Source organism: Castanea sativa, chromosome 5 (assembly GCF_040712315.1).
Source record: "Castanea sativa cultivar Marrone di Chiusa Pesio chromosome 5, ASM4071231v1".
Classification (NCBI taxonomy): Eukaryota; Viridiplantae; Streptophyta; class Magnoliopsida; order Fagales; family Fagaceae; genus Castanea; species Castanea sativa.
Window position 1 is genome coordinate 10,407,432 of NC_134017.1, and position 25,021 is coordinate 10,432,452.

General features: G+C 32.3%; 2 protein-coding genes across 2 annotated transcripts; one reads left to right on the plus strand and one right to left on the minus strand.

The window, feature by feature from the left end:
• The first annotated feature begins 4,461 nt into the window (after positions 1 to 4,461).
• LOC142636798 (protein indeterminate-domain 7) lies at positions 4,462 to 7,313 on the plus strand. The gene is made up of 3 exons (XM_075811095.1): positions 4,462 to 5,002; positions 5,100 to 5,496; positions 6,022 to 7,313. The coding sequence occupies exons 1-3, from the start codon at positions 4,777 to 4,779 to the stop codon at positions 7,067 to 7,069; spliced, it is 1,671 nt and encodes a 556-aa protein (XP_075667210.1). The 5' UTR covers positions 4,462 to 4,776; the 3' UTR covers positions 7,070 to 7,313.
• A 14,212-nt stretch (positions 7,314 to 21,525) lies between these two features.
• LOC142634710 (ribosome-recycling factor, chloroplastic-like) lies at positions 21,526 to 24,760 on the minus strand. Its single transcript, XM_075808981.1, has 6 exons — positions 24,749 to 24,760; positions 24,569 to 24,666; positions 24,150 to 24,261; positions 22,762 to 22,818; positions 21,999 to 22,097; positions 21,526 to 21,600 (listed from the first exon to the last, which is right to left on the minus strand). Exons 1-6 carry the CDS (start codon positions 24,758 to 24,760, stop codon positions 21,526 to 21,528), a joined length of 453 nt encoding a protein of 150 aa, XP_075665096.1.
• Between the last annotated feature and the right edge of the window lie 261 nt (positions 24,761 to 25,021).

Consider the following 25,021-nt stretch of genomic DNA (forward strand, 5'->3'; position numbering starts at 1 on the left):
CGCCTGGGGCATAGTCAAGAGTCAGCCATGGCCTAACTCAAGACCTTTAAAGAGTTACAACCATGACTAATATCCATCCATGGTCAAGATCAATTCAAGTACTTATTGATCATTTAACATAAAAAAAATGGCAAACATCAATTATTTATAGGTGTTGATTTTTATGATGGTGATAAAAGCAAAAGTTGTACCATGATAAAATTATTGGCTTCTTCAATAGCTTGGTAATATCAAATATAAAAAGCTTTATGAATAAACAGCAAAACCACTGTGAAAGAGATTTTCCTATTGAATGACTGATTACAAGAAACAGGAAATAAACTGTGTCAAATTGCTAGTAAAGTTTCTAATTATAACAAAAGAAAGAGTTGCATGATTAAAGGTCTTGGATTTGATGAAATGATGCTTATATGACTACTGTTACCTTTCAAAGCGATTACGTTCTAAGAAATTTATATTGCAGAATGGTTTTAGATGAGAAAAATCAGAAAATATAGTTTGTAAGACTTTGATATTTTGCATTAAGAGCAACATATATATACATATTAGTGCTAGTAAGCTAAGAAATGAAAGAGATGTGTAACAATGACAATCATTTTGAGATGCTTTGTTATTTGAATATATATAGGTTGGGAAACTTGTAGGGGTCCTCATTCCGACAGATTCCTCCACACACACACAAGCAAACAAACTTCCACGCATCTTGCCTCTCCTGTGAAGAACACATCCTCAAAAACTCAAAGTCCTTCCCTGAAATTTTTTTGCATATGTATGTGCAAAACCAAAAAGCATATATAATTGATCCACGGGTTCTTGTAGGAAAAGTAAAAGAATTTTTATGATTAACTTAGCTTGCTATACATTGTATCCTTTTCATATAAAAGGTTTAAATCTTATATCACATAACTAGCTAGAAAAGCTTGAATATCTGCATATTGCTAGAAGACTCAACATGCCTTGTAACCTAAAGTCTGTGCATTGAAGAAACAAGTCCATTAGTTAATGGTATGGAAATGGGGCCAGGTGCTACATGCGGACAAAAAGAAAAAAGTAAAAAAAATTAAAAAAAAAAAACAAAAGTAATGAAAAGTTTAGGAATGAAACTGAAGGAAGAAAACAAAAATGGATGCATGTGTATGAAAGCTAAAGATAATAATAGCAATATAGCAGAAAAGATAGGTGCTTTAAGCTCCATCAATCTTATTGAAACATTTCTTCATGACTGTAATATAAGAATAACAAACCCTGAGGGCTTATTAAGAAAGCTTTTTTTGCATACCTACCACCAAGTAAAATTATGAGCCTAGATCGGCCGACCTGTATTTGATATTAATGTATGTTTATATTTTAATGTAATTGTTACCTAATAGAATATAATATATTGTATAATCAAAACTTATTATATTCGGTTGATTTTTCACCACTCTACATTGACCAATAAATCTTTTAGCTCCCATGTCTTATTCAAGGATATAATTAGAACATCGACATTGGAGACAGAATGAAGAGGCATGTCACGTGTGGCATCATCAATTGTACTAAATAAAATGGTTTGTTTTTACAATCACAAGAACTCCTGTGCATTCTGCAAACCCACCTGGCTAAACTTCAAAAGCTTTACCTATTTATCAGTGCCATATATATATATATATATAGAGAGAGAGAGAGAGAGAGAGGAAAGAACAATATATGATAGCATCCTTTTGGTAAATTTTTCTCTTCCAATAATTGAGATGAGCTTTTGTTCTGGGTTTACCATGCAGGCCTTAATTATTACAAAGCTCACTAGGAGAAATTTCATTTGTTGATCACACTAATTAATGTAATGTTGATATATATTAGTTCAACTTCAATCACATGCCAACGGGGGGGTTGGCTGAGTTGGTCAGGCTCTCGCTTCCCTGCTTAAAAGGCTTGGGTTCGAGTCCTACCAACGGCTTTTCGTTGGTGGACATCCTTAGTGAGGGGTTTTCTCAGCAATGAGGTGACCCTCACACGCGGAACAAATAATCAAAAAACCGCGGCGCCCTGTCCGGGGGTTTAATACAACCATAAGCGCCCCCATTTTTGTTTACCCAAAAAAAAAAAAAAAACTTCAATCACATAGATAAATCAATGGTTCTAAATTTATGCCAAATGGTACCTAATGGCATAACAATGAACATGTTACATATATCACAAAGATATGATATATTCGTTTATTTTCCTCTCACGCATACTGTTTCTCATTAATTGAAAATTTAATGTTTTTAATTATTATTTTGTTGAAACTTATTTTAATATTATTATAAGGCAAAGATGAGCTGGGAGAGCACATCGAGACTACTGTCGAGCAAGATCCCATTTCAAAAACTAAATCATTGAAGAATAAAACAAGAAAATGACAAAAGAGAAAGGATTTATTTTTCATATTCCCTTTTTTTAAACCTTCTCTTTTGTGTGGGAAGACAAACTTCTCGAAAACATGAACAAACAGAAAGGCAGTGTAGCTCCATTGTATCCACATTATTTATATCATGCACAAGTTCATTCATGTAATAAACTATCCGCAATCTCCTATTAGACACACACACACACACACACACACACACACATATATATATATATATATATATACACTTTTATCAGTTCTATGTTTGTGTATAAACAAAAAAAAAAAAAAAAAATTCCAAGTGCTACACTAAAAATAAGTGCATAGTGCCACACTAATATTTTAATAATATTTTCTTTCTATGTTATTTAATCAAACAGCGCAGTAACTATATGTAATAGTTTAGCTCCTGCTCACATGCAATTCTCATTTTTGATATCTGTTTTTTAACACAGTATCGTATGTTATACAAAATTTTTTCACAAACAATTAGCATAACAAGTGATTGGAGCAAAAAATTATTAGGCATTCCTGGAGTACAACGTCGTGATACTCTCTTCTTTCATATTTATGATAAACTTCTATCATTAATTTAATTAGTGAGATTTATTATGAATGTAAGATGAGTGAGCATTGTATCACTATATTCTAAGAGTACTTAATAATTATTCAATTGGATCACTATCATATAGGTTTAAGAGTAATATTACTTTTATTAACACCAATTATAACATATCACCTTAATAATTGTGAAAACTTTTATATTTCAAGACTTATTATTTTTAATATGTTTCATTTTCAATGCTAACAAGGAAACATTATATTACAAAAGCTGAGTCAATCAACAGAAAAAATAAAATAAAATAAAGAGTCAATTAATACAATCTGTAGTTAGCTTGCTTGACATTGTAATCAAGTATGTTTATCTTCTTCTCTTAACGTGATGAATCTTTCAAGTTTGTGCTTGAATTTTAGTCTTGGACCCTAATTATTATTATTATTGTTATTATTATTATTATGTAAATTTCAGTCTTATTCTACTATAGTAACAAACAAAGTAAAAAGCAAAATTCTTTTGTTTAAACTTCATTGTTTGCTGAAGGTACGTTGATATATTACGAGGAAGTTAAGAAAGAGCCTTTCGCCTGGGGGATTCATAATCAAATCAGTTAATGTTCTTTTTATTAGGTTTTTAATTTGTTGAGCCATGCAATAGTGTCAGAATTTTCAGCTTTCCATATGAGTTGCAGCAAGTGATAAATTATTATACATACGAAGTGAAAGATAAAGAAGCAAAAAAAAAATGTTATTAGAAAAATGAAAGGATAAAAAAGCTTTTAGCCATGCTGGTTAGAAATTAATCAATGAATCAATCATTTCACTGTAATTGTAGAAAGCTGGGAAGGGTCTTCTACCCATGATGTAAATTATACAAATCAATCTCTCTCTCTCTCTCTCTCTCTCTCTCTCTCTATATATATATATATATTTATATATATATATACACACACATATAATGACACTTTCTTTTTACATGGTTGCTTTTGTATTTCTTTTATTTTTTTTGAGTTTACTGCTTGCTTTTGTGAGAAATGATGGGAAAGGTTGGAGAGAGAGAGAGAGCTTAAACAAAAGGTTTTAGCAGAAAATTAAAAACTTTGTTAAAGGTAAATATACAATAAAGAAAAAGACAGATTATTTTTTTCCTTCTGGGGGTACTGGGAAAGAGAACAGAGGAAAAGACAGAAAGTGCAACGTCAGAGTTAGCCGTAGGGTTCCCTTGGGTTGTGGTTCTGGGGTGTATGTGTGTGTGTTATTATTTTGCTTGTACAGCTATCAGGATATACAGAAGGAAATCCCTTCTCATCCACATCTCTCTTCTCTCTCTCTCTCTCCAAAAGTTTTAAGAACTAGGGTCTTTAGTTTTTGTTCATATTTGTGTGTCTATTGTTGGATTTTTCTTGGTGTTATCAAGCTTGGATTTTGAACCATGAAAGAAAAAAGTGGCTAGAGGATCTGGTTCAGCTCTACTACTCTCTTTCTCTTTCTCTCTCTCTTCAGACATACATATAGTTTGTTTAGTTATAGCCTTTTTTTATATAAAAAAAAAAAAAACAAAAATTGTCTCTTGGGTTGGTGCCAAACAAGGAAGAAACTGTCAAGTAGTATAGTGGGAATTATGGGGTTCGAACGCTACACTTAAGAAATCAATTTTCTTTGCCTCTTTATTGGATTCTTTCTTTTTCTCTGTCTCTCTCTCTCTCACCAGTTTTCAGTTTTCACTTAGTTTAGCTGCTTGTTGTTTAGTTTTTGTCTTTAAAAGCTTTTGTCACACATGAAAAACCAAGATCTATGGCCCATGATGGAACCTTAAAATATCAAAAATTTAATGCTGAAGTGAGAAGATGATGAAGGGTTTGATGTTCCAAGTCCAACAACAACAACAGCAGCTACAGCAGCAAGTTGTGGAGGAAAACATGTCTAATTTGACTTCTGCTTCTGGTGAAGCAAGTGTTTCTTCAGGCAACAGAACTGAAATAGGTAACAACTATTCTCAACAGTATTTTGCTCCTCCACCAACCCAAACTCAACCAGTGATGAAAAAGAAGAGAAACCTCCCAGGCAACCCAGGTTTAGTCCAAATCTACACATGTTATTTTGATCATTGTTCTTTGGTTAATTATCATTTTTATTATCTGGGGTTTGATTTTTCTTGGTGTGGAATTAGACCCAGAAGCAGAAGTGATATCTTTGTCTCCAAAGACTCTTATGGCAACAAATAGATTTATCTGTGAGATCTGTAACAAAGGGTTTCAAAGAGATCAGAATCTTCAACTTCATAGAAGAGGGCATAATTTGCCTTGGAAGCTAAAGCAGAGAACAAGCAAAGAGATAAGGAAGAAGGTGTATGTGTGCCCAGAACCTAGTTGTGTGCACCATGACCCATCAAGGGCTCTTGGAGACTTGACTGGAATCAAAAAGCACTTTTGCAGAAAGCATGGTGAGAAGAAGTGGAAATGTGACAAGTGCTCAAAGAGGTATGCAGTTCAATCAGATTGGAAAGCTCACTCCAAAACTTGTGGCACTAGGGAGTACAGATGTGACTGTGGAACCCTTTTCTCAAGGTAATAACTAATTCCCAAATCATTTTAGGGAAAATATATGAATTGCAAGAGTTCCATTTAAAAGCAACAACATTCAGATGAGATCTCTCCTCATTAATGAAGGATGGGATTTAAATATCCCAGATTGAAAAATAAATATACATTAATTTTTTTTGGTTCCTACATAATAAATTTACATTCTTTTATCTGATACACTGAAGAATTCATTACTATGCATCTAGCAGAGTCCTACTTTTACACCCTAGAGAGAGAGAGAGAGAGAGAGAGAGAGGGAGATAGAGACACAAGAGGGTACTTAGTTTAGAAAACATTTAATGCACCAGCTAATGTGGACTATCTGTCCTTAGCTACCAGAAACCAAAAAAGAACAGAAGCAGCAAGAGAGAGGGAGAGAGAGAGAGAGAGCTGTAAAAGAGCTAGTGAGAAAGTCATGTTCATATATACTTCTGCATTGTCTTAGCTCATATTGACATTTTGCTTTTGTTTTCTTGTGTGTGTGTTTGTTACTTTTTTGTTAATTTTCAGGAGGGACAGTTTCATAACCCACCGAGCATTCTGTGATGCATTAGCTGAAGAGAGTGCAAGAGCTATCACAACAAATAACCCACTTCTCTCTTCTCAGCCTGGCTCTTCAACGCCTCACATTTTGAACCTCCCACAACACCAATATAATCCCCAAGACCTCCATGCATTTACTTTGAAAAAAGAGCAACAAAGTTTCAATTTAAGGCCAGAGATACCCCCATGGCTTTCCTTTCCTGGCCCACCGCCACCACAACCTCTTGACCTTTCATCCTCCTCATCATCAATCTTCTCCACGAGATTAGACCATCCTAATCATCATCCAGAATTCACACAGTCCCACCAAGACTTTTCCCTCCATGAAACACCAAACCCTAACCCTAGTCTTGGACCCACTCTCCCTCCTTATCAGTCTGTACCATCCCCACACATGTCAGCCACTGCATTGCTTCAGAAAGCAGCTCAGATGGGTGCAACAATGAGCAACAAGACTGGCAGCTCATCACAAGGCATGATGTTGAGGCCCACACACCAGGCTCACATGTCTGCAGCTTCTGATTCTACCAACAACACAACTGGTAATAAGTTTGGATTGAATTTGTCTTCACATGAAGAGATGGGCACTACTGGTACTGGCTTTACCCATAGCTTGGCAGTTCCTTTTGGGAATAAAGCTGCATGCTCTTCTGCTGCCTCCGCTGGAGCAAGTACTACTACTGGTGTGGCCTCAAGTGTTGTTCATAGTCCTTCTTTTCTGCATGACATGGTGAGTTCTCTCTCCTCTGCAACTGGGTTTGAAGGAACTTCTTTTGAGGATGCATTTGGTGGGATTTTGAATTCAAAGAAAACAACCACCACCAACAGCAACAACGCTAGCCATTTTACTAGGAATGATGAAAGTGGTACTGGTGGTGGTGAAGGTTTGACTAGAGACTTTTTGGGTCTTAGAGCTCTATCTCATGGCGACATTCTCAATATTGCTGGTCTTGGTCATTGTATGAACACTTCTAATGAGCATCAAAATCAACCCCAAAAACCATGGCAAGGTTAGCTCCTAAGTTCTGGCTAGATATAAAACCTTTTTTTTTTTCTTCTATAATTTTGAATTTCTTGTCCCCACTTTTTTTGAGCGATCAATCTTCCCAAAGGGAAAGACATATCAAAATCTTAATATTACAATGCCATATGTTAGCTATTTTACTATTTTTGGTCTTTTTTTTTTTTTTTTTTTTTTTCACTTTAAAGTTTGTAATTCTTCATGTATGCTTTTATATAATAAACAAATTCTGGAAGGGAATCCCTAGTTTATGTGTTTTATATTAAAAACAGTGATGCTAAGAAACTTCAAGGAGAAATGACTTTTTAATGGAAGACACTTCAAGAAAGAAAGCTACATTGTTTCTCTTATATAAAATATGAAATGGGTTCCTTACACTTCTGGAACTCTATTTCAAATTAATGTTTTTCATTGTGTGGACCCATATTTTGTGTATCATGTGATCCAATGTGAAACACAAGATTGATTACTTTTTGACACAAGTGAAATCAAGAGTTGAATATACGTTTGTGATCTACAATGCCAAAAGAATGTTTTTTTTTTCTTTAAATAAAAAATGATATTTCAACATCGAAATGATTTATGCAATTACGCAAGTTTTAATTGATGTAATGTAGGTTCCAATTTGACAAATACATGCTTCGCTAAAAAATGTTTTAAAAAAACACTACCACAAAGGGTTGTATAAAATAGACATGTTCTATTATGTGACTAATTCATTTAAAAAATGTTGGCAATCGTTATCTTCTTATTACAAGAATTTTCATTGCCAATGTCATTTCCAAATTCATAATATGCGTGATTAAGTGGTAGTAATGGATATCCTTTTCCTTCACGGTTTTCCTTCTACGATATAAAACGTTGAATAAAATGACTTCTTTTGCAAAGGCGAATTTTCCATTATTGGAAATAGTACTGCGCTTAATGCTCCCACTATTACTAGTTGATCACTGAGGTCCTATTGGCGGGCCACTCTTAACAATGGAAATTTCAGATCTATCTACACAATTATTGGATACACATTAGAATTACAAAATGCATGACATGAAGATAAAATATTACCACTGAAGCTCATTAGTGGGGTGGTATGAGCTCGGATTCTTCGCCATAAATGCTTTGGTTTGAGTCTCACCAATAGATGGAACGGGGTGAATAGGCTTAAACCCGAGTTTAAAATACCCTTGTGTCTAACCCATGTGTAGTAATGCCAACAAAGTGTCGTAGGAGATGGCATCCTCTATCTTTCAACTTTTTATTTTGGTACCAAAAAAGAAATGAGGAAAGCAAAATATTACAAGTAGCCAAATTCATGAACCAAAACACCCCATCACCTCTCTCTCTCTCTCTCTCTCTCTCTCTCTCTAGGTTTTTTGAATAAGCCAATACATGTGCATGTTTGTATAAAGTTTAAGGGATATACGAATGATGGGTACCAAAAAGCATTGGATTCTCTAATGGAAAGATTCGTGAAATGTGCCTGGATGTGCAAGTTAGCTTGTTTTAGATATGACTGTTTATTCACAAAACAAAAAGAGATGCTGTTTGACCCCTTATGTGGGTGCAAGTGGGATTCAATCCCGAGGGAGGATCACTCAAGCTCATTGGCCTCTATACATTTAGACAATATTATTACAAAATTTACAGTAAGATATGTGATGGATCTTTATACTTCCTTTTCACTTTTCTTTTAAAGTTGTGTCTTTTTTTTTTTTTTAAGAGCTCATATATGGTGGAAAAAATGCTACCCACAAAAAATATTTACAATTATTTCACAGTTTATTAGAGTAAGTAGTTATAACTGGTACAATATCACTTTCATTTGATTCCATAATAATACTATCTTTATTGTACTCAATAAAATTCAAGAAGTTGCGTTACCTGTTATAAAATTAAAAGAAAAAAATGAAAAGTTTTACACTATAGCTGGACTTACTGAATAAATAAATTAATTAAATATCTTGAGCTTAAAAAATAAAGTAAAAACTGACAAAGGCAACATATGGAAGCTGCAAGTTAGAGTCAAAATAATGGCAGGCATTTAGGATCATCAAAAAATAATGGCAGGCATTTGGATTGTTTCTAATAGCCTGTGTAGAATTCTGTTTTTATAGAAAAGGTAAGGTGAAAAGTTCACGTGTATGGAAGTGACTTCTCAACAATTTTTTCACCAAAATGCCTCTTTTGAACTTTACTTAGAATGTAAGCTTTAAACCTTTATTGTGGTCTTATAATTCTTATGGAATTATTCTAGTAAATAGAAATATACAAATTAATTTTTTGTCATGATTTGTATAAGGATATGAAGATTAATTTTACATCATAGAAAGTCAAATTGTTATTAGATTATAAATAGGTTTACGTTTTTCTTGAACATGTTTTGGTCAATGTGAAGAATGTGTCTATGGAAGTGCATGTGCTCGTGCATATGAGAGAGAGAGAGAGAGAGAGAGAGAGAGAGAGAGAGAGAGAGAGATTAAGTAATCAAATGTGAGTGTTATCACGTAAGGTATCATATATGTATGATTAGCCTATCATCAGGTAAAGTGGGTTCAGTGAGAACTTTATAAAATCAGATGTGCAATAAAGATATGCTTATTATCCCTAAGATTGCACACTACTGTTAGGTCAATGGGGTTAGATTTATGGAGTAGCTTTGAAAGTAGTGATGGCACCTGTCAATCACTGCCTTTAAAAGGCAAAAAGATTAGTAAAATAAAAATTAGAGAGATTCATCTGAATTCCCACTTCTCTCGATCTCATGCTTTGAAGTTTTTTAGTTCCCGACCAAAAAGAAAAGCTTTTAGTTATATAGAGAGAGAGAGATAGAGAATCAAAAAGAGAGAGAAAGCATATTCATTAATTCATGGGATTTGAGAGAATGTATGTTTATCATAATATCATTATTGATCCTCTCTCTCTTTCTCAAACAATTTAATAGAGGGTGTTTGATATTTAATATCGTCAAATTTTTTTCTCTAAGACCTTGGAAAGAATGCTATGTTTGTCATTATATTCATGTACTCTCTCACTCTCTCATGATCTGGGAAGAATATATGAACATTGAAGTTTGCCATTGCTTAATAAAGGCTAACAAACACACACACACACACAACTCACTTTCTCTCATTCACTGTCTAGACAGGAAGGTGATTACAGAAAAGTGTAAGGTGGTGGGCTATAGGCTTTAGCACACTGCCTAAACCCATGTAAGTTTTTTGATATTTGAAGCTTTGTAGGGTGCTTTTTGTCTGGCAGATATACCCCCCCCCCCCCCCCCCCCAAAAAAAAAAAAAAAAAATTTGTGGTGGTATCCCCCAAAAGCTGGTGATCAAAGCTGAATATGTTCACAGAATCAATGAAAGGGTTTGTTTGTTGTTTATGAATTTCTATGCAAGGCATGGCTACAAACGAGTTAGCTTATCAAACTAAAGATGGTCCCTTCTTTTGTGTTTATAATGTCACCTTCTGTAAGTGACTTAGCCTTCCAACTCATCCCCTATGTTTTCAGGTTTTCACGAGGGTTGCATTTATCATATATGGTTTCAAAGGTAAAATAATAGTGCTCATGAAAGTCACCATCCATATGCATGTCTTATAGTTTAAATGGATTTGACAGTGGTGTTTTTTATATAATTAACTTTATGAAAATAATGGCTATGGTAATGGGTTTATGAGGTTTAAGGCATAAGAAGGTCCACTTAAAGAAAAATAAAGCATGTAAGCACCATTGCTTATCCATGTCATTTGAATTAAAACTAAGGTCCTATTGAGCATGTTGTCCTTTGTGTGGATTCTACTTTCCCGTTTAATAAATTGGTGACATAAGTTTATACTCTTTTATTTGTATGCTGTTCCTAAGTTTAGATTAAATTATCAAATTCACTATTTTCTAATAGTTTAAATTTTAAGAATAATCATTAACTTATCATAGTATCAAAGCATAAAGTTCTAAATTCAAACCCTACCTCTAGACCTCACTTTCCTTTTAATAAATTTTCATGTGTTAAGCTCTGCTTAATAAAGGTAGTTTAGACTCATGAAGATCAATGTTAAATTAAATGATTCAATTTTTTTTTTGTTGATAAATTTACTATAAAACATATTTTTGGATAATGATTTTCATTTGTAAATGTGTCAATCTTTTGTTTGTTGCTATTCATTTTCAAAAATATTAAAGGAACTACCTGAATGAAATTACTCCCTCTTAAGGAAAATTTAACTTACTACTTAGGGGTAAGATACACCCTTACCTACTACTTTTTTCCCCCCTGGATGCACCGGTAGGCAAGATTGTCAAAATCGGGATCCTACATAGGATCGTGGGAGGTAGGTGAGATCGTAGATCGTAGGATCGGATCATAAATCGTAAGACCCTATATTATTTGAGAAAAAAAAATACATATTAGTATGTTAAATAATCACAAAAATTATACATTTATTGATATAATTACCATATATCACTATATCCATTTGTAAGCAACATTTAAAGAGACCAAAAATCTCAAAATATGGCACTCTATTGAGATATTTATTATTTGAATCCAACTGACACTCTCTTTACATTAGAGTAGAAAAATTTGATCTATTGTGATTTAATATTTTATTTAGGTCCAACTAAGCCTTCTATCAAGTTAAAGAAGATTATAAGAAATTAGGATCATTTGGAATTATCAGAATCGTACATATCCTACCGATCTTGAATGATCGCAAAAATCATTGAAAGATCTAAATCGTTTTGGATAGGTGGGATCGTAAAATCGTAAGATCGTAGGATCCAGATCGAAATTTTGACTAGGGCTATGAGCTACAAAATAAATCATAAGTAGATGGTTCTTCAAATAGTAGGTACTATTATGGTCATATCTAAACAAGACCTTCCACATATTGGTCATCCAAACCCTTTTAAAATGGGTTCTATTCCAAAACCCTATTATAATTCAATAGCTTCAAAATCCAAACTAAACCAATCAGTTATCTGAGAACCGATGCCTAGACTGATCCAATCCAAGAACCAAAACAAGGAAATTAAACTTTTGTAAAGAACCAATCAAAACCAGTGAAATAGATCAAATTGGTGAACCATAACAAACTTTGACCAGTCATTTTATTAAATTTTTTTTTTTACTATTTCTATAATAAAAAAATTATCAAATGGAGTAAATCATTCATTTGAGTTAAGAATATTTTTTTTTGACTGAAATTTTAAGTTAAGAATATTAGACCCAATAAAAGTTAGACAGTGCATTCAATAGTTCAAGGAATATGCTATTTACAGAGGAAAAAGAAAAAGTACAAGATCTTCCTTTATTTTTCTGACGTAGGACCCTGTGATACTTCTTGAGCAAGAATAATACTATCTTCTTTCAAGGTGATTAATAAATTATTCACTTATATTTTTAATCATATGACTTATATAATAAAGTATGCGCTTGTTTAAATAATTTAATGGGACATATGATTTAATAATTGTTTATAGTTTTATGAACTGTCATCTCATGAGTTGGTAGAAATTTCTTCAATTGGGTTTGTATAAAAACTTTGCTCTTTTATGAATCTTCAATTTATTAATTGAAGGAAACTTCTGACCATTGCTTTAAAACCGGACCGGCCGGTCCAACCGGTTTAACCGGAAAAACCGGTGCAGTCCGGTCCGGTTAAATGTCTCAAAACTGCTCAACAACTGGTCAAAAACTGGAAAAAAACTGGAAATTTTGAAAAAAACGGTTTGATTCTCGGTTCGGTTTTTAAAACCATGCTTCTGACCTTCTTAATTGTGAGACTTGTATGTTTTTTAATTATTCATACCCTATTATTTATTATGCCATCACAACTGAATTTCTAGATGAACTTCAATTTGACCTTAAAACCTTGAACATCCTTCTTTCTTTCTTTTTTTTCTTTTTTAAATGGTTGGCTTTTAAACCATGATTATAACAACAGACGATTTTACTAGCAGAAGCTTGGAGTTTATTAATTGACTATCCCTCTTCTAAAAAAATTGGCCATCCCCACTTCCATCCACCTCGATCCAAGTAGGAATGAATTTGCATGTATTGCTTTGGCCCATCATATGTGACGCGGACTGCGGATCACATTGCTATAGTGCATGCATGGATGATGGGACCTTTTATTTGCAATGGGCCTCTTACCTAGAAATTGAGGAGTGAAATAAGATGGGGATTTCCTCTCATATGTTATGGCCCAATAAATTATTAACATGGAATAAAAAATCCTTATTTTTGTGGGTTTCAATTAATTTAATTGGTAGAATTTTTTATTATTGAATTAGAAATTTGAGATTTAGATCCTGTCTACGTCAAAATAGATTGATGTCTTGGCATAATGATAAAGAAAAATCATTACGAGGAAGAAATTGTAAGTTGAAATTTCATCATTTATATCCTAATAATAAAATGCCTATTATCTTTTTGAGAGAGAGAAGGTTCTATGCTAAAATAATATAAAACTCTTGAAATAATTTACGGCCCAATATGTGGGCCTCTAAAAGAGTAGTACCCCAGCAGTGACAAGTAGACTTGCTCCCAAGCTATATGGACCGATGATAATTTTGGGCTTGTTTGTAACAAGGACAGAGCATAGCTAAAAACTTAGTCCATATTTGTTAAAAACTACTAGCAAATATTTAACTTAAAGAGAGAAAGAGAGAAAGCCCAATAATTATGAAAGAAACGGTGCTTGAATTTCAGTGGGCTTTATAGTCCAATAATATTCTGGAGTGAGTTAGTTTAGGCCCGTTCAAATGTGAGCTTGAACTAAATGGTCAGGAATGGCCTATTGGAACTAAAGGGTCTCGAATAAGTTTAATGAAACAACAAAATTATACTCTTTCTTTTTTTTCTTTTTCTTATTAATTTTTTACATAAATTTTACGATTATTGAACTAGTCAATTGTGAGTGATGGAGAAACAGTGATAGATCTATTACTATCAGTTTTGCAATTGTGAAATTTTTTAGAAATATTTTGTATGTGTAACAGTACTGTTTTTATATTATAACTAGTCGCAGACTCACGCAATGCGTGGGAATATATAATTATTTTGTAAAATGATATAATCTATAATTTCTTAATTGAAGATAATCCGTTCATCTCTGTTCACCTCAAAAGTTGAACATTAGTTGCCAACAGAAATTGATATGACCACAAAAAAAAAGACAAAAAGAAAAAGAAAAAGAAGAAGCTAAAGTTAGGTTTAACAGGTTAGAATCATCATGTACAAAAATTTATTTACAATAAAGCAAAAAAATAAAATATGTTTTAAACAAACCTTATTTAAGCAAAATGATCAAATTTAATGGACCTCACTTATACCAATTTCCATCAAAGACCATATTGCTAAACAATAATGTGCCCTTGATTCCACCCATGTCCAGTTCACGACACACATGTATTAATATGTCCATATACAAATCATCCACTTGCCATTACATTCATTTTTATCAAATGTTCTTAATCTCCACAAAGAATCAAAAGAGTACAAATAGTGCTTATACAAATTGTAAGTAAGTGAGTTAAGAACATAGGCATATAAATTATATCTTACTAATTAACCTGACCACGCACATCCATATAATATTGTGGTCAGACGTAGCCTTATCAAATTAAGTCCATATATTAATTGAATTGTAGCTTTTTCTACCCGTTGTTTCATAGTTGTGTAGGCAATGTTTATGAAGTTAAAGAATTCAAAACGTTTGTCATAAAAGTAGTTAATGCATGACAATCAATTCTATGATTTAAAAGCTTCAGCCTAAGCCTTTAAGTTTGTGGTAAAATTAAAACAACTAAACCATATGTTATATCGCTGTATATATGAAATTAATTGTTAAATAGAAAGTAATTTACAAATCTCAAAAGTTAGTAAAAAATAAAATTGATGAAAAGGATATGAAAAAATTTTAATTTGATTTTTCCACTTAAATGACCATTTAATCAATAATGATAATTCTATAAAAAATTTCCAACATGTTGTGGTCAAAATTGGTGGCAAAAACTTGCCAAGCTTGGCTAATTGTTCTTGCCTCAAAGAAGATGGCTATTAGCATTCTAGCTCATGAACTTTAAACGGCTATGGAAAATTATCAGATTGTATCAATTGCTATGCCCCAAAAATAGTAGTTATTTTTTCCTTCGTTGGATCATATCAACTATATCATACCCGTGTTTAATAATAAAAGAAATAGCAAAATTCAAATTTTAAAACTCAGCATATAGTAGTATTGTTAAGTTTTGTCTAATACTCATGCACATAGTATTTTAGATATTCAAGAGAAGAAAATTCTAAAAAGAAAATCAAGTTGTTGGAAAAAATTACATAATCCAAAATCTAAAACTACAAACCAAACTATTGTTCATGCGCAAAGTATTATAGATAGATATTGAATAATCAAGAACCAATTAATTTTTTCATCCACACAACAATTAGCTTAAAGTTAGATACTAATGAAATTTAAAAGGAATTTAGTTCTTTGAATTTTTTCACTCCTAAAATCCCAAACAATTTCTCAAAAGTTAAACAATCCACAGAGTTATTCATCAACCAAACAGGCCAACTAAGGTCCAAAACACAAAAATTCCAGTCACAACACAACAGTTTAAGTAACTGATGTACTTTGAAGAATCTAAGTTTCATTTAAAATATTAAGATAAAAAAAAGATTAAACTGTTAGACCCCAAGTTCCATACAACCAAAAAAAATTTAAGATTCAAACTCTACTCTCTTTTCTCTTCCATTTTCACAATTTCTGGGTCACCAAACAGTCCAATTAAACAATATACAACAAATTATTAATATAAGAAAAAGGAAATCTAAAATACCTGATGTGTATTGAACCATATAAAGCAAATTATCAAACACCACCCAAGAAAAACAAAATATTTATTCCCCTTCCTTCAAAGGTTTCTAAGAAAAGAATGGTTACCAATTAATTGGTATGATCTTCAATAGAATAAAAAGCTTCCAGTGATTGTGAGGCTTGATTGTTGACATCTATCAATGAGTGGACAAACAGAATAGAGATAAAAAGAAATTTAGTTCATCACATAAAATGACAGGAAAAAGAGAACAATAGTAATTTCTCTTTGGTGAAAATAAATAACATTCTTACTATAAAAACAAAGAACAAAATGAAAACATCACATTGAAGTTAATTATCAAATAGAAAAATATTATAGCAAACATGTTGAGAGTAACATTCTTGTGGCCTGGAGAAGGGAACCATAAAGCAATTTATAACAAACATGATCTAATGCCAAACTCAAATCAATTTTGAAAAAGAAAAAAAAAATTTGAATAGTTTTGAGGCCATGAAAATTCAAGCTTGATCATTATGAAATCCTAAAATTGAATTTCATTTTTTTTCAAGTAATGAGATGGAAATAAATAAATAATAAAAATAACAAAACTCATTTTGAGTTCATACCCTTTGGACCTGGGCTACTAATTTTTGTCTCTCATGTGCTTCAATTTCATATGCAAGCTCTAGAGTTATTCTCTGTCTCTTACACTCATTTGATTAGGTTTTGGCAGACATACTTGAATCATGATAGAAACAATGGTTAAAACACTCAAGAAAGGCCATATCGATCAATTTGTGGAGAGAGAACAATTGATAATTTATAAAGAAAGAAACGAGAGGTGAAGAGGTTGTAATCTGTCGGTGATTGTTAGAATTCCATATAATAGCGGGCATTTGAAGAGTATGGGTTAATGGAGAGACACACAATAGAGTTGGAGATAGAGTAACACATGAATCTAAGGAGATGCTCAATAAATGTCAATCGATAAATTGTAAAATAAAAATGAAATAAAGAAAATAAATAATGACATGGTGCTAACGGGGTTTAACTGGAGCGTAGCAATAATAATGCTACGTAGCTTTTAAATATATATAGATTGATGTGTATATGTTGTATAATAAAGTAAAAAATGTGATTTTAGTGGTGTTTCAAAATGAAGGTTATTTGCACTAATTAAAATTTATTATCTTAATAAATTCTAAAATAATTGTAAAATTTGTTGTATGTAGCATGTTGAAATTATATTTAGGGAAGTAGTTATTAAGTTAAAAATGCTATTACACAAAAAAAGAGAGAAAAAAAATTAACAAGCTCCATAACAAAAGTACTATTAAATCAAAATGGTGTGAAGTTGAGAATATAAATTGATTAGTTTTTTTTTTTTTAGAGAGTTTCAACCTATGACGTCCGCTCCTGATGAGCGCTCTTTGTCATCAAACCAAGACACTAATTAGTTTTTGGTGTAGACGGGGATTGAACCCCATATCTCTTATTCAACCATCAGAGACTTTACCAGTTGAGCTAACTAGAATCTAGAATTGATTAGCTTCTTGTCACGCATGAATTGTTCAAATGCATTAATGGTACGTGCGCAATGTATATTTGTAACATTATTTGTACGGATAAAACTTACTTAAAGTTACTTATATATTGTATAAGTTTCCTAGATTTGCAATTGCAATGCATTACTTCCCTTCTCTCTTCTCTCTTAGGACCAAAAAAAAAAAAAAAGAAAAAAGAAGAAACGTGGCCAACTAAGTGTGAAGGATTCTTTGAGAGAGAGAGAGAGAGAGAGATTAATTTATAGTATTCTTGCATATCAAATTGTTTTGGACTCATATTTACAACATGCTTCCGTGAATGAAACTTTATCTCCAAGCAATAAAGTTAATAAATAGTACAATTTATAAAATTTTATTTTCTAAATAAATATCCGTTGCCCCATTTAAAGAAAAGATATACAAATTAATTTAGCACTTGAGAGAACTTATCATCTAAAAATGAACATGTATTCACTGCTAAACTTCATTGGATGAATTTACCATTATGTGATTGCCATAGCAAAAGGAAAAACACTAATTACACTTAAAGCAAACCCTTTGCACACTCTAGAACTGTAATTTACAAAAAAAAAAAAAAAAAGGCAAGACGTTCATGTCAAAAATCATAATTCCACAGGAAGATTTCCAAAAGATCATATATATATATATATATATATATATATATATATATATATATATATATATAGTGTTACTTGTCATATAAGGTTACTTTCACTCTACTCTCATTTATATAGTAGGGCGTATTGTAGGTTTCCATGTGAGTAATAATCGCATGGAATTGTTGTAGTAAAAATATTTTTAAAAAATTGTCCTAACTTCACGTATATGATTCATTCAAAATCCATGACTATGTAAATAATACAATTCCTTCTTAAAAAAAAAAAATGTAAATAATACAATCCATGTTTACTAAAAAAAAAAAAAAAATTCAACAACATTGTCCATGTGCATTCATTTTCCTTAACATGGAAGGCATTCCATTTTTAGAGATCATTAACTCTATCTTGTACTCACTCGTCTCTCACACACAAAACCCACATTAACTACAATGCTCCGGATGGTGGATGATATGGTACTCACATTTTCTTTGCATATGTATGGCTAGTTTAATCATTACAATGTTGAAAAATGCCAATCCCTCTCTACTTGGTGTGTGTATATATATGGGCATAGGCACCAAGAATGATACACAAAACCAAAACAACTTGTCATGCAAATTTAATTCCCTCTCTCTCTTTCTCTCTCTCTTACAAGTTACATCTCTCTTTGAAGCTAGCAAAAATGTCTTCAGCTGGAAATATGAGCCTTTACTGCCCCTCTTGCAAGCGTTATGTCACTATCGTACTTTGCGAATCTTCATGCTCTGCCCCTCATTGCTCTCTTTGCAATTGGTGCTTGTGCCAAAGCCATAGCCATAACCCTATTCCTAAAACCACTACCAAAGAAACTGAAACAAACAAGACTGAAGGTACTTCCAAAAGCACCAAAAAGAAGAATTTCACTTCCCAGAATAATGTCAAGGAAAATGATAACCAGACAAGTGAGTCACAAGTGAACAGTACTGGTGCGGTTGTGAGGTCACAAGAGAACCCTACTCCACAAGTCTATCATATTTCTTTGAAATCAGTGCTTGAAAGCTTTGGATTGCTATGTACACATGGCGATGACGGTGCGAGTACTAGCACTACTGGTCGAGGCTCGGAGGATGATTATGCTTTCACTGTGGTGTTGGAATATGATCCAAATTTAGGGCAACGAGCGTCTCATAATTCGAAGTCCAAGAAGTAAACGAGGAAGCTATAGAAGATGGTAATTAATTACTTAATTAATTTGTTCGTAAGCATTTGGTTTGGATTGTTTTATGTGTGTGTGTGTTTAAAATTTTAAATTGCATATTAATTTATTCTCTTTAGCTATAGCTTTGGGTTTTGATATATTTGTTTTGTCTTTCTTTGCAATTACTAATGTATGCTTTGTTTTTAATTTGGAGTTGATAGTGATATTATTATACTGAAATTATTCAGCTATAAAGGAAATAAAATTAAGTGATAGAGGGCACATGTGGATATACAATGATTAAAAACAATGTTGATTATAAATTTTAGAAACATAAACCACAACCTTAATTTAAAATAAGAAATATTGATTTAGCTTGCACGGAATTTTTATTACAGTATATATAATAAATTAAGGTTCTCTCTCTTTTTTTCTTTTTTATATAAATTAATCTAGTTTTTGTGAATAATTAAATATTTAATTAGAAACATAAACCAAAGCCTTAATTAGAAATTAGATATATTGATTTAGTTTGGACGGAATTTTTATTATATATATAACAAAGGTTCACTCTCTTTTTTCAATTTTTTTATATAAATTAATCTAGTTTTTGTGAATTAAAATTAGATTGATGTTGATCAAATATTGTATCAAATTAAGGTTGATAAAAAAAGGTTCCATGCTCTCAATTTTGTCACCTCCTGGACCTGCTTGCAAGCATATATTATATTTTACAAATTTAGAGGCTGTGTGCATATATGAATATATTATATGCATCATTTACAAATTTTGAAGATATAAAAGTTATTTATATTCAAGAAAAACTATCTGGCTGTAATAGTTGTAATAAGGGAAGACATGGGTTATACGAGGGGATTTTGATTTGGAGAAAATGGAGGTGCAGGATTTTCCATTTTTACTCTTTTTTTTTTTTTTGAATAGAACATAATTGCTTTAATAGGAGCATAAAGCACTATTATTCTTTTAAAAAAAGTACCATTCAAGATCGAGAGAGAGAGAGAGAGAAAGAGATAATGTAAATAAAGGAGTATTAGGTAATGTATAATGTGAATTGAAGTAATTGGGAAAGTGAAATGAGACTGGTATTTTTTTAGTTTATCATCCATGTTAGACATGCCATCTTATCATTTTTTATTAATGAAAATTTTTTGGCCAACTTTTTTTAATTTCCTGGATGGAGATACATACTAAAGGCAAGTTGATTTATTACGATGTCTCTCATCATCTTCGTTTGTTTTTATATATATTTATTTTAATACAAAAGCCATTTATTTCTGACATTTTAAAGTATGACATTATCTATGCAGCTCAAAACACTACAAAAAAAGAGTCTACTAGCGAGGATAAAATGCCCTCGCAAAAATTCAAATATCGTCGCAAAAGACTATTAGCGAGGGCATGTGGCCCTCGAAGGCCGTCGTATTTGCTCTTGTTGCTAAAAAAGATTTTGTGACCATACCTTCACAAATAGATAATTTACGAGGGTAATTTATTGTCGTTACTGAACAAATTCGTCTTCGCAAATATATTACCAAACGATGAAAAAAGTCAACGACTTATTTTTAGCGAGGGCAAGTAGTCGTCATTAACAACTATTTGTGAGAACTTTTATACCCTCGCAATTAGTTATTTGCGAATTTCAAATTAACGACATACTTTTTAGAGACAAATAATGCCGTTGCTAAAATTTATTTGTGAGGGCTTTTAACCCCTCGCAATTAGTTAGGAATAATAGTGACGACATTACACTACAAAAAAATGGACAATTGCAGCGGGCCAAAAGGCCCAAAACCGCCGCTAAAGGTCCATTTGGCCTATTACGGCGGAGGCTATTGCGGCGGGCTATAAACGCCGCTATAGGTCTTCAATTATTTCATAATTTTAATCTTTCAACGGTGGTTTTGCCCGCCGCTATAGGTTTTTATTTTTTTATTTTTCCTCCTAGGTTCTAAAACCACATTTCTATTACAAATAACCTGTAATAATTTTAACTCCACTAAAACATTACCACAAATGTAACTAGATAACACCACAAATGTCACCAAACTAACATTATATTAACATAGAAATATATTATCAAATACATAACATTGTCTATAACCATCATCAAAATTCCAACCTAATACCACAATCAAAGTTCCAAAGTATTTAAACAATCGATCAAGTCCCACCAATATGAAATTAAGATTAAGTAAACAAATGGCAAAATTTGCAAACCAAATGGATTTATGGTCGCAAGGTAGCAAGATCACATAAACTAAAGGCCCTACACCCTACACCTTGATAGCATACTTCCACATGGGGAAATACATCTCCTTCTTCTTCTCCCGTTTAGTCTTCAATGATGCCTATGCAAACAAAAAGAAAGTAAAACAAATCAGGCAATAGCCAAGCAAGACACCCCAAGCACAAATATAAACATGCTAATGGGACAAGACTATTCAAGTACACAACGCAAAATGTAAACCCTTCTTATTTTCTCAACAAGCTATGAACAACTAAAAGGTGAAAAAACCTATACAACATTAGTCCTACAATAATTCACCCAAAATGTTCCAAAACTTTATTGCAGATCCAATTTAACATTTTTCAATTACCTCATATTTAATAACATAAACAAACACACAAAAGACTTAAAAAGCTATCACAATAGATGAACCAAAATTGGAAATAGCATACCCAATAAAGTAAAAAGTAACAAGCATAAAAAAATGCATATATGAATCAAAATCGCAGATAGACATACCTGGCGCTTGGTAAGCCTTCTCCTAATGGCCCTAGTCTTCTTGGTAAGCCAATCATGTAATAGTTGACATGCACCAACAATACAAACAATTAGTCCAATCTTAACACAACCAAGTCTCAAATAATTGTATTAGAACATAACGAATTCTTTAAGAAATTTCGCACAAACATTGAGATATAATTTTAAGGAGAAGAAACTAACCAAAGAGAGGTTTTGAAACTCTAATCATTAAGGCAAAATATAATGAGTGATAACAAAAGTATTGACTACAATCATCATCACTAGACTCATCATCATTGTAGTCATCATCATTGGACTCATCATCATTAGACTCATACACCAGATCCAAGACATGTTCAATTTAAAGGTTCATTTCATATTTAAAGGCCCAAATTAATCTAGGCTTGCCAATCCATAGCTTGACATATATAATCCACACAAAGACAGCATGTGATCTTCCTAAAACAAAAAGCATGTGATCTCACTATTTAATCCAAAAGAAAACCTATCTAGATCAGGTCCGTTTTTATGCTGAATGAGGGGAAGCTCCATACAGTTGATCCCATGTTTGTGAAGTTTCAAAAGCATCAAGTTAACTACAAATCACTTGACAAGTCCTTCATAATGTCTTCAGAGAGCTTTTTCTCCTGCATGAAAAGTAAAGCAAAGCAAAGGACTTTTAAAGAAGAGAGTGGGGGTTGGACTCAAAAAAGCAATTATTGGAGAGTGAAAAAAGGAGGGCAGGGGATTAAGGGATTCAAACCTTCTCAAGTTTTTCGCAAGCTTTTAAAGCATCTCTTCTTATGTTCCTCAATGCCACCTATAAACATTTTAGGGGAAGGGGGTATTCAAGAGGACAAATTTAGTGACTTTAACATAGCCTATGTATTGGTCTATAACCAAAGATTAATAAACATATACATTTTTAGAATATGTGCACTTTGGTAAAGTGTACAGTTCCATGTCAAATACAGACATTGGATGAATTCCCATGTGTTTCAAGAAAGTTACAAACCCAAAAAAAATGTTACAGGCCAATTATGTCTGACTTCTCAACCCCAAAAAATAGTGTCACTTAGGTGACACTCTTTTTGCATTTTTAACATATTTTTCATTACTTATCCCAAAAAAAAAAAAAAAAGTTTCAGGCAAGTGAAGACAGGAGGAGAAGGCAGAAGAAGGTGAACAATATAAACATGAATTAGAGCCATTTCATGATATCTGATTTGGTCTGACAACGCTCCGCATATCCACCTAAGCCCAATATTAATACTAATGAATTTACTAAAAATAGCGGCAGGTATTTGTTTTAAATTTTCCAGAGATAATGCCATTGTACCTTCCCTTCTTCAGCCAGTTTAGCTACTATTTTTAAGAATTCCAGCAATGATTAAAATAAAATAAATTAATAAAAAGAAAAGAAAAAAGAAGAAGTGGAAGTTCTTTGTAAGCATGCTTTAAGGAACTTCACTGAATAGTGTACATCTACAAAAAGAAATGTATGTCTATATATATATATATATATATATATATATATATATATATATATATATATTCAATTTATATCAAATTATAGAAAGTAGAATTTCTTTCATCAATTACTACTAACCACCAATATTTTCAAGAATATAAAGCATTTTTTGCATGTAAATTCATTATAAAATAGTTATTAAGGATACATAAACAAATCACAAAACAAGTGCTAAACCGAGAAAAGTTTTAGAAGAACTGAACCTTTGAAGCAGAACAGTAGAGCAGGCCTCATGTGATTAATTCCAAACCATTAACATAAAGCTCAAGTCATGACTCATGACAAAGTACAGAAAGTCTAAATATAATTCAATCATCTAACTCATTTCAAAGCATGGTACTTGAAGTTAATGTACATGCAGAGAGAACATTATATGTTAGATGGGAAAATGTCATGCAGGTGAGACAATAAGGATATTGAGCTCCAAGGAGCAACACAAGATAGAATGAATTGACTGCAATATAGCACCAACATCCAGGAAAAATCAGAAGAACAAAGAGGTAAAAGTAATATTTCAGCTGAGATTTCATATTAATTGGATATAGAAAATAGACTTATGGGCCTATGGCATAAAAAGACATAGAATTACATGCAAAGGGATCAAAGCCAACAGACTATACCTTCCTCCTTTCTGATGTAAGTTGAGGGAGAGTCAATCTTATCACTTCTCCATCGTTGTTTGGAGTCATACCAAGATCAGAGCCCACTATGGCCTTCTCTATAGCCCTTAAGCTGACAAACATAACATATCAAAAAGTAAAATAGATTGTCAAAGAGAGATCATATGAAAGATTTCATGGGCCAGTCCTGAAAGGCAAGATGTCAATGCTCTATAACTCAAAATAATTGGACAATTAGATCACCTTTGGCTGTCAAAAATTTATGGAAGATTCACTAGCATATTAATTTACGAGAATAAGAGAAAATTTTAGTCTTAGTTCTTACTTACTAGTATACATGTATTTATCGCATAAAATTAAATGGAGAATGTTTTGATCTTCCTCAACAACCATTTTATGTCCTTTAGTTTATAGAATACCTGGATTTGTCATACGGCTGAACCAAGAGAGAACTTGCATCAGGAGTACTGAAATGAGCTATGCTCTTCAAGCTAACTGGACTTCCATAATATTCCACCTAGAAAAGCATTGGGTTATAGCTAATCTAAAATAAAGGTAATTACTTAACCATTAATAAATTACAAGTGATGATTTTGCACTTCTGCAACCATTTTTGCAGAAGTCACCTCCTTTTTTTATAGAACCACATACGCAGACCTATGATTTTTTATTTTTTTAAAGTTCACCCAAAATACTATGTCATATTAAGCGATGGATGAGGTGGCTCCCCCATACATTTGTTTCTGAAAAGCTCCCATTGATTGCCACTTACAAGAGAAATTATGCTATATGCAGAAATGACAACTATGGCAAAACTAAACCACCAAAAACTATTGCAATGCTAGAATCAGCTTGAAATTTTGGAACTTCTC

Excerpts from the sequence above, each read along its gene's own strand:
- LOC142636798 (XM_075811095.1), top strand. The coding sequence starts at position 4,777 with ATGATGAAGGGTTTGATGTTCCAAGTCCAACAACAACAACAGCAGCTA. Across the intron at positions 5,003-5,099 it reads AAACCTCCCAGGCAACCCAG|ACCCAGAAGCAGAAGTGATA; the intron begins GTTTAGTCCAAA and ends GTGTGGAATTAG. Across the intron at positions 5,497-6,021 it reads TGTGGAACCCTTTTCTCAAG|GAGGGACAGTTTCATAACCC; the intron begins GTAATAACTAAT and ends GTTAATTTTCAG.
- LOC142634710 (XM_075808981.1), bottom strand. Across the intron at positions 22,819-24,149 it reads TTACATCAGAAAGGAGGAAG|GTGGCATTGAGGAACATAAG; the intron begins GTATAGTCTGTT and ends AAATGTTTATAG. Across the intron at positions 21,601-21,998 it reads GAAGGCTTACCAAGCGCCAG|GCATCATTGAAGACTAAACG; the intron begins GTATGTCTATCT and ends TTGTTTGCATAG.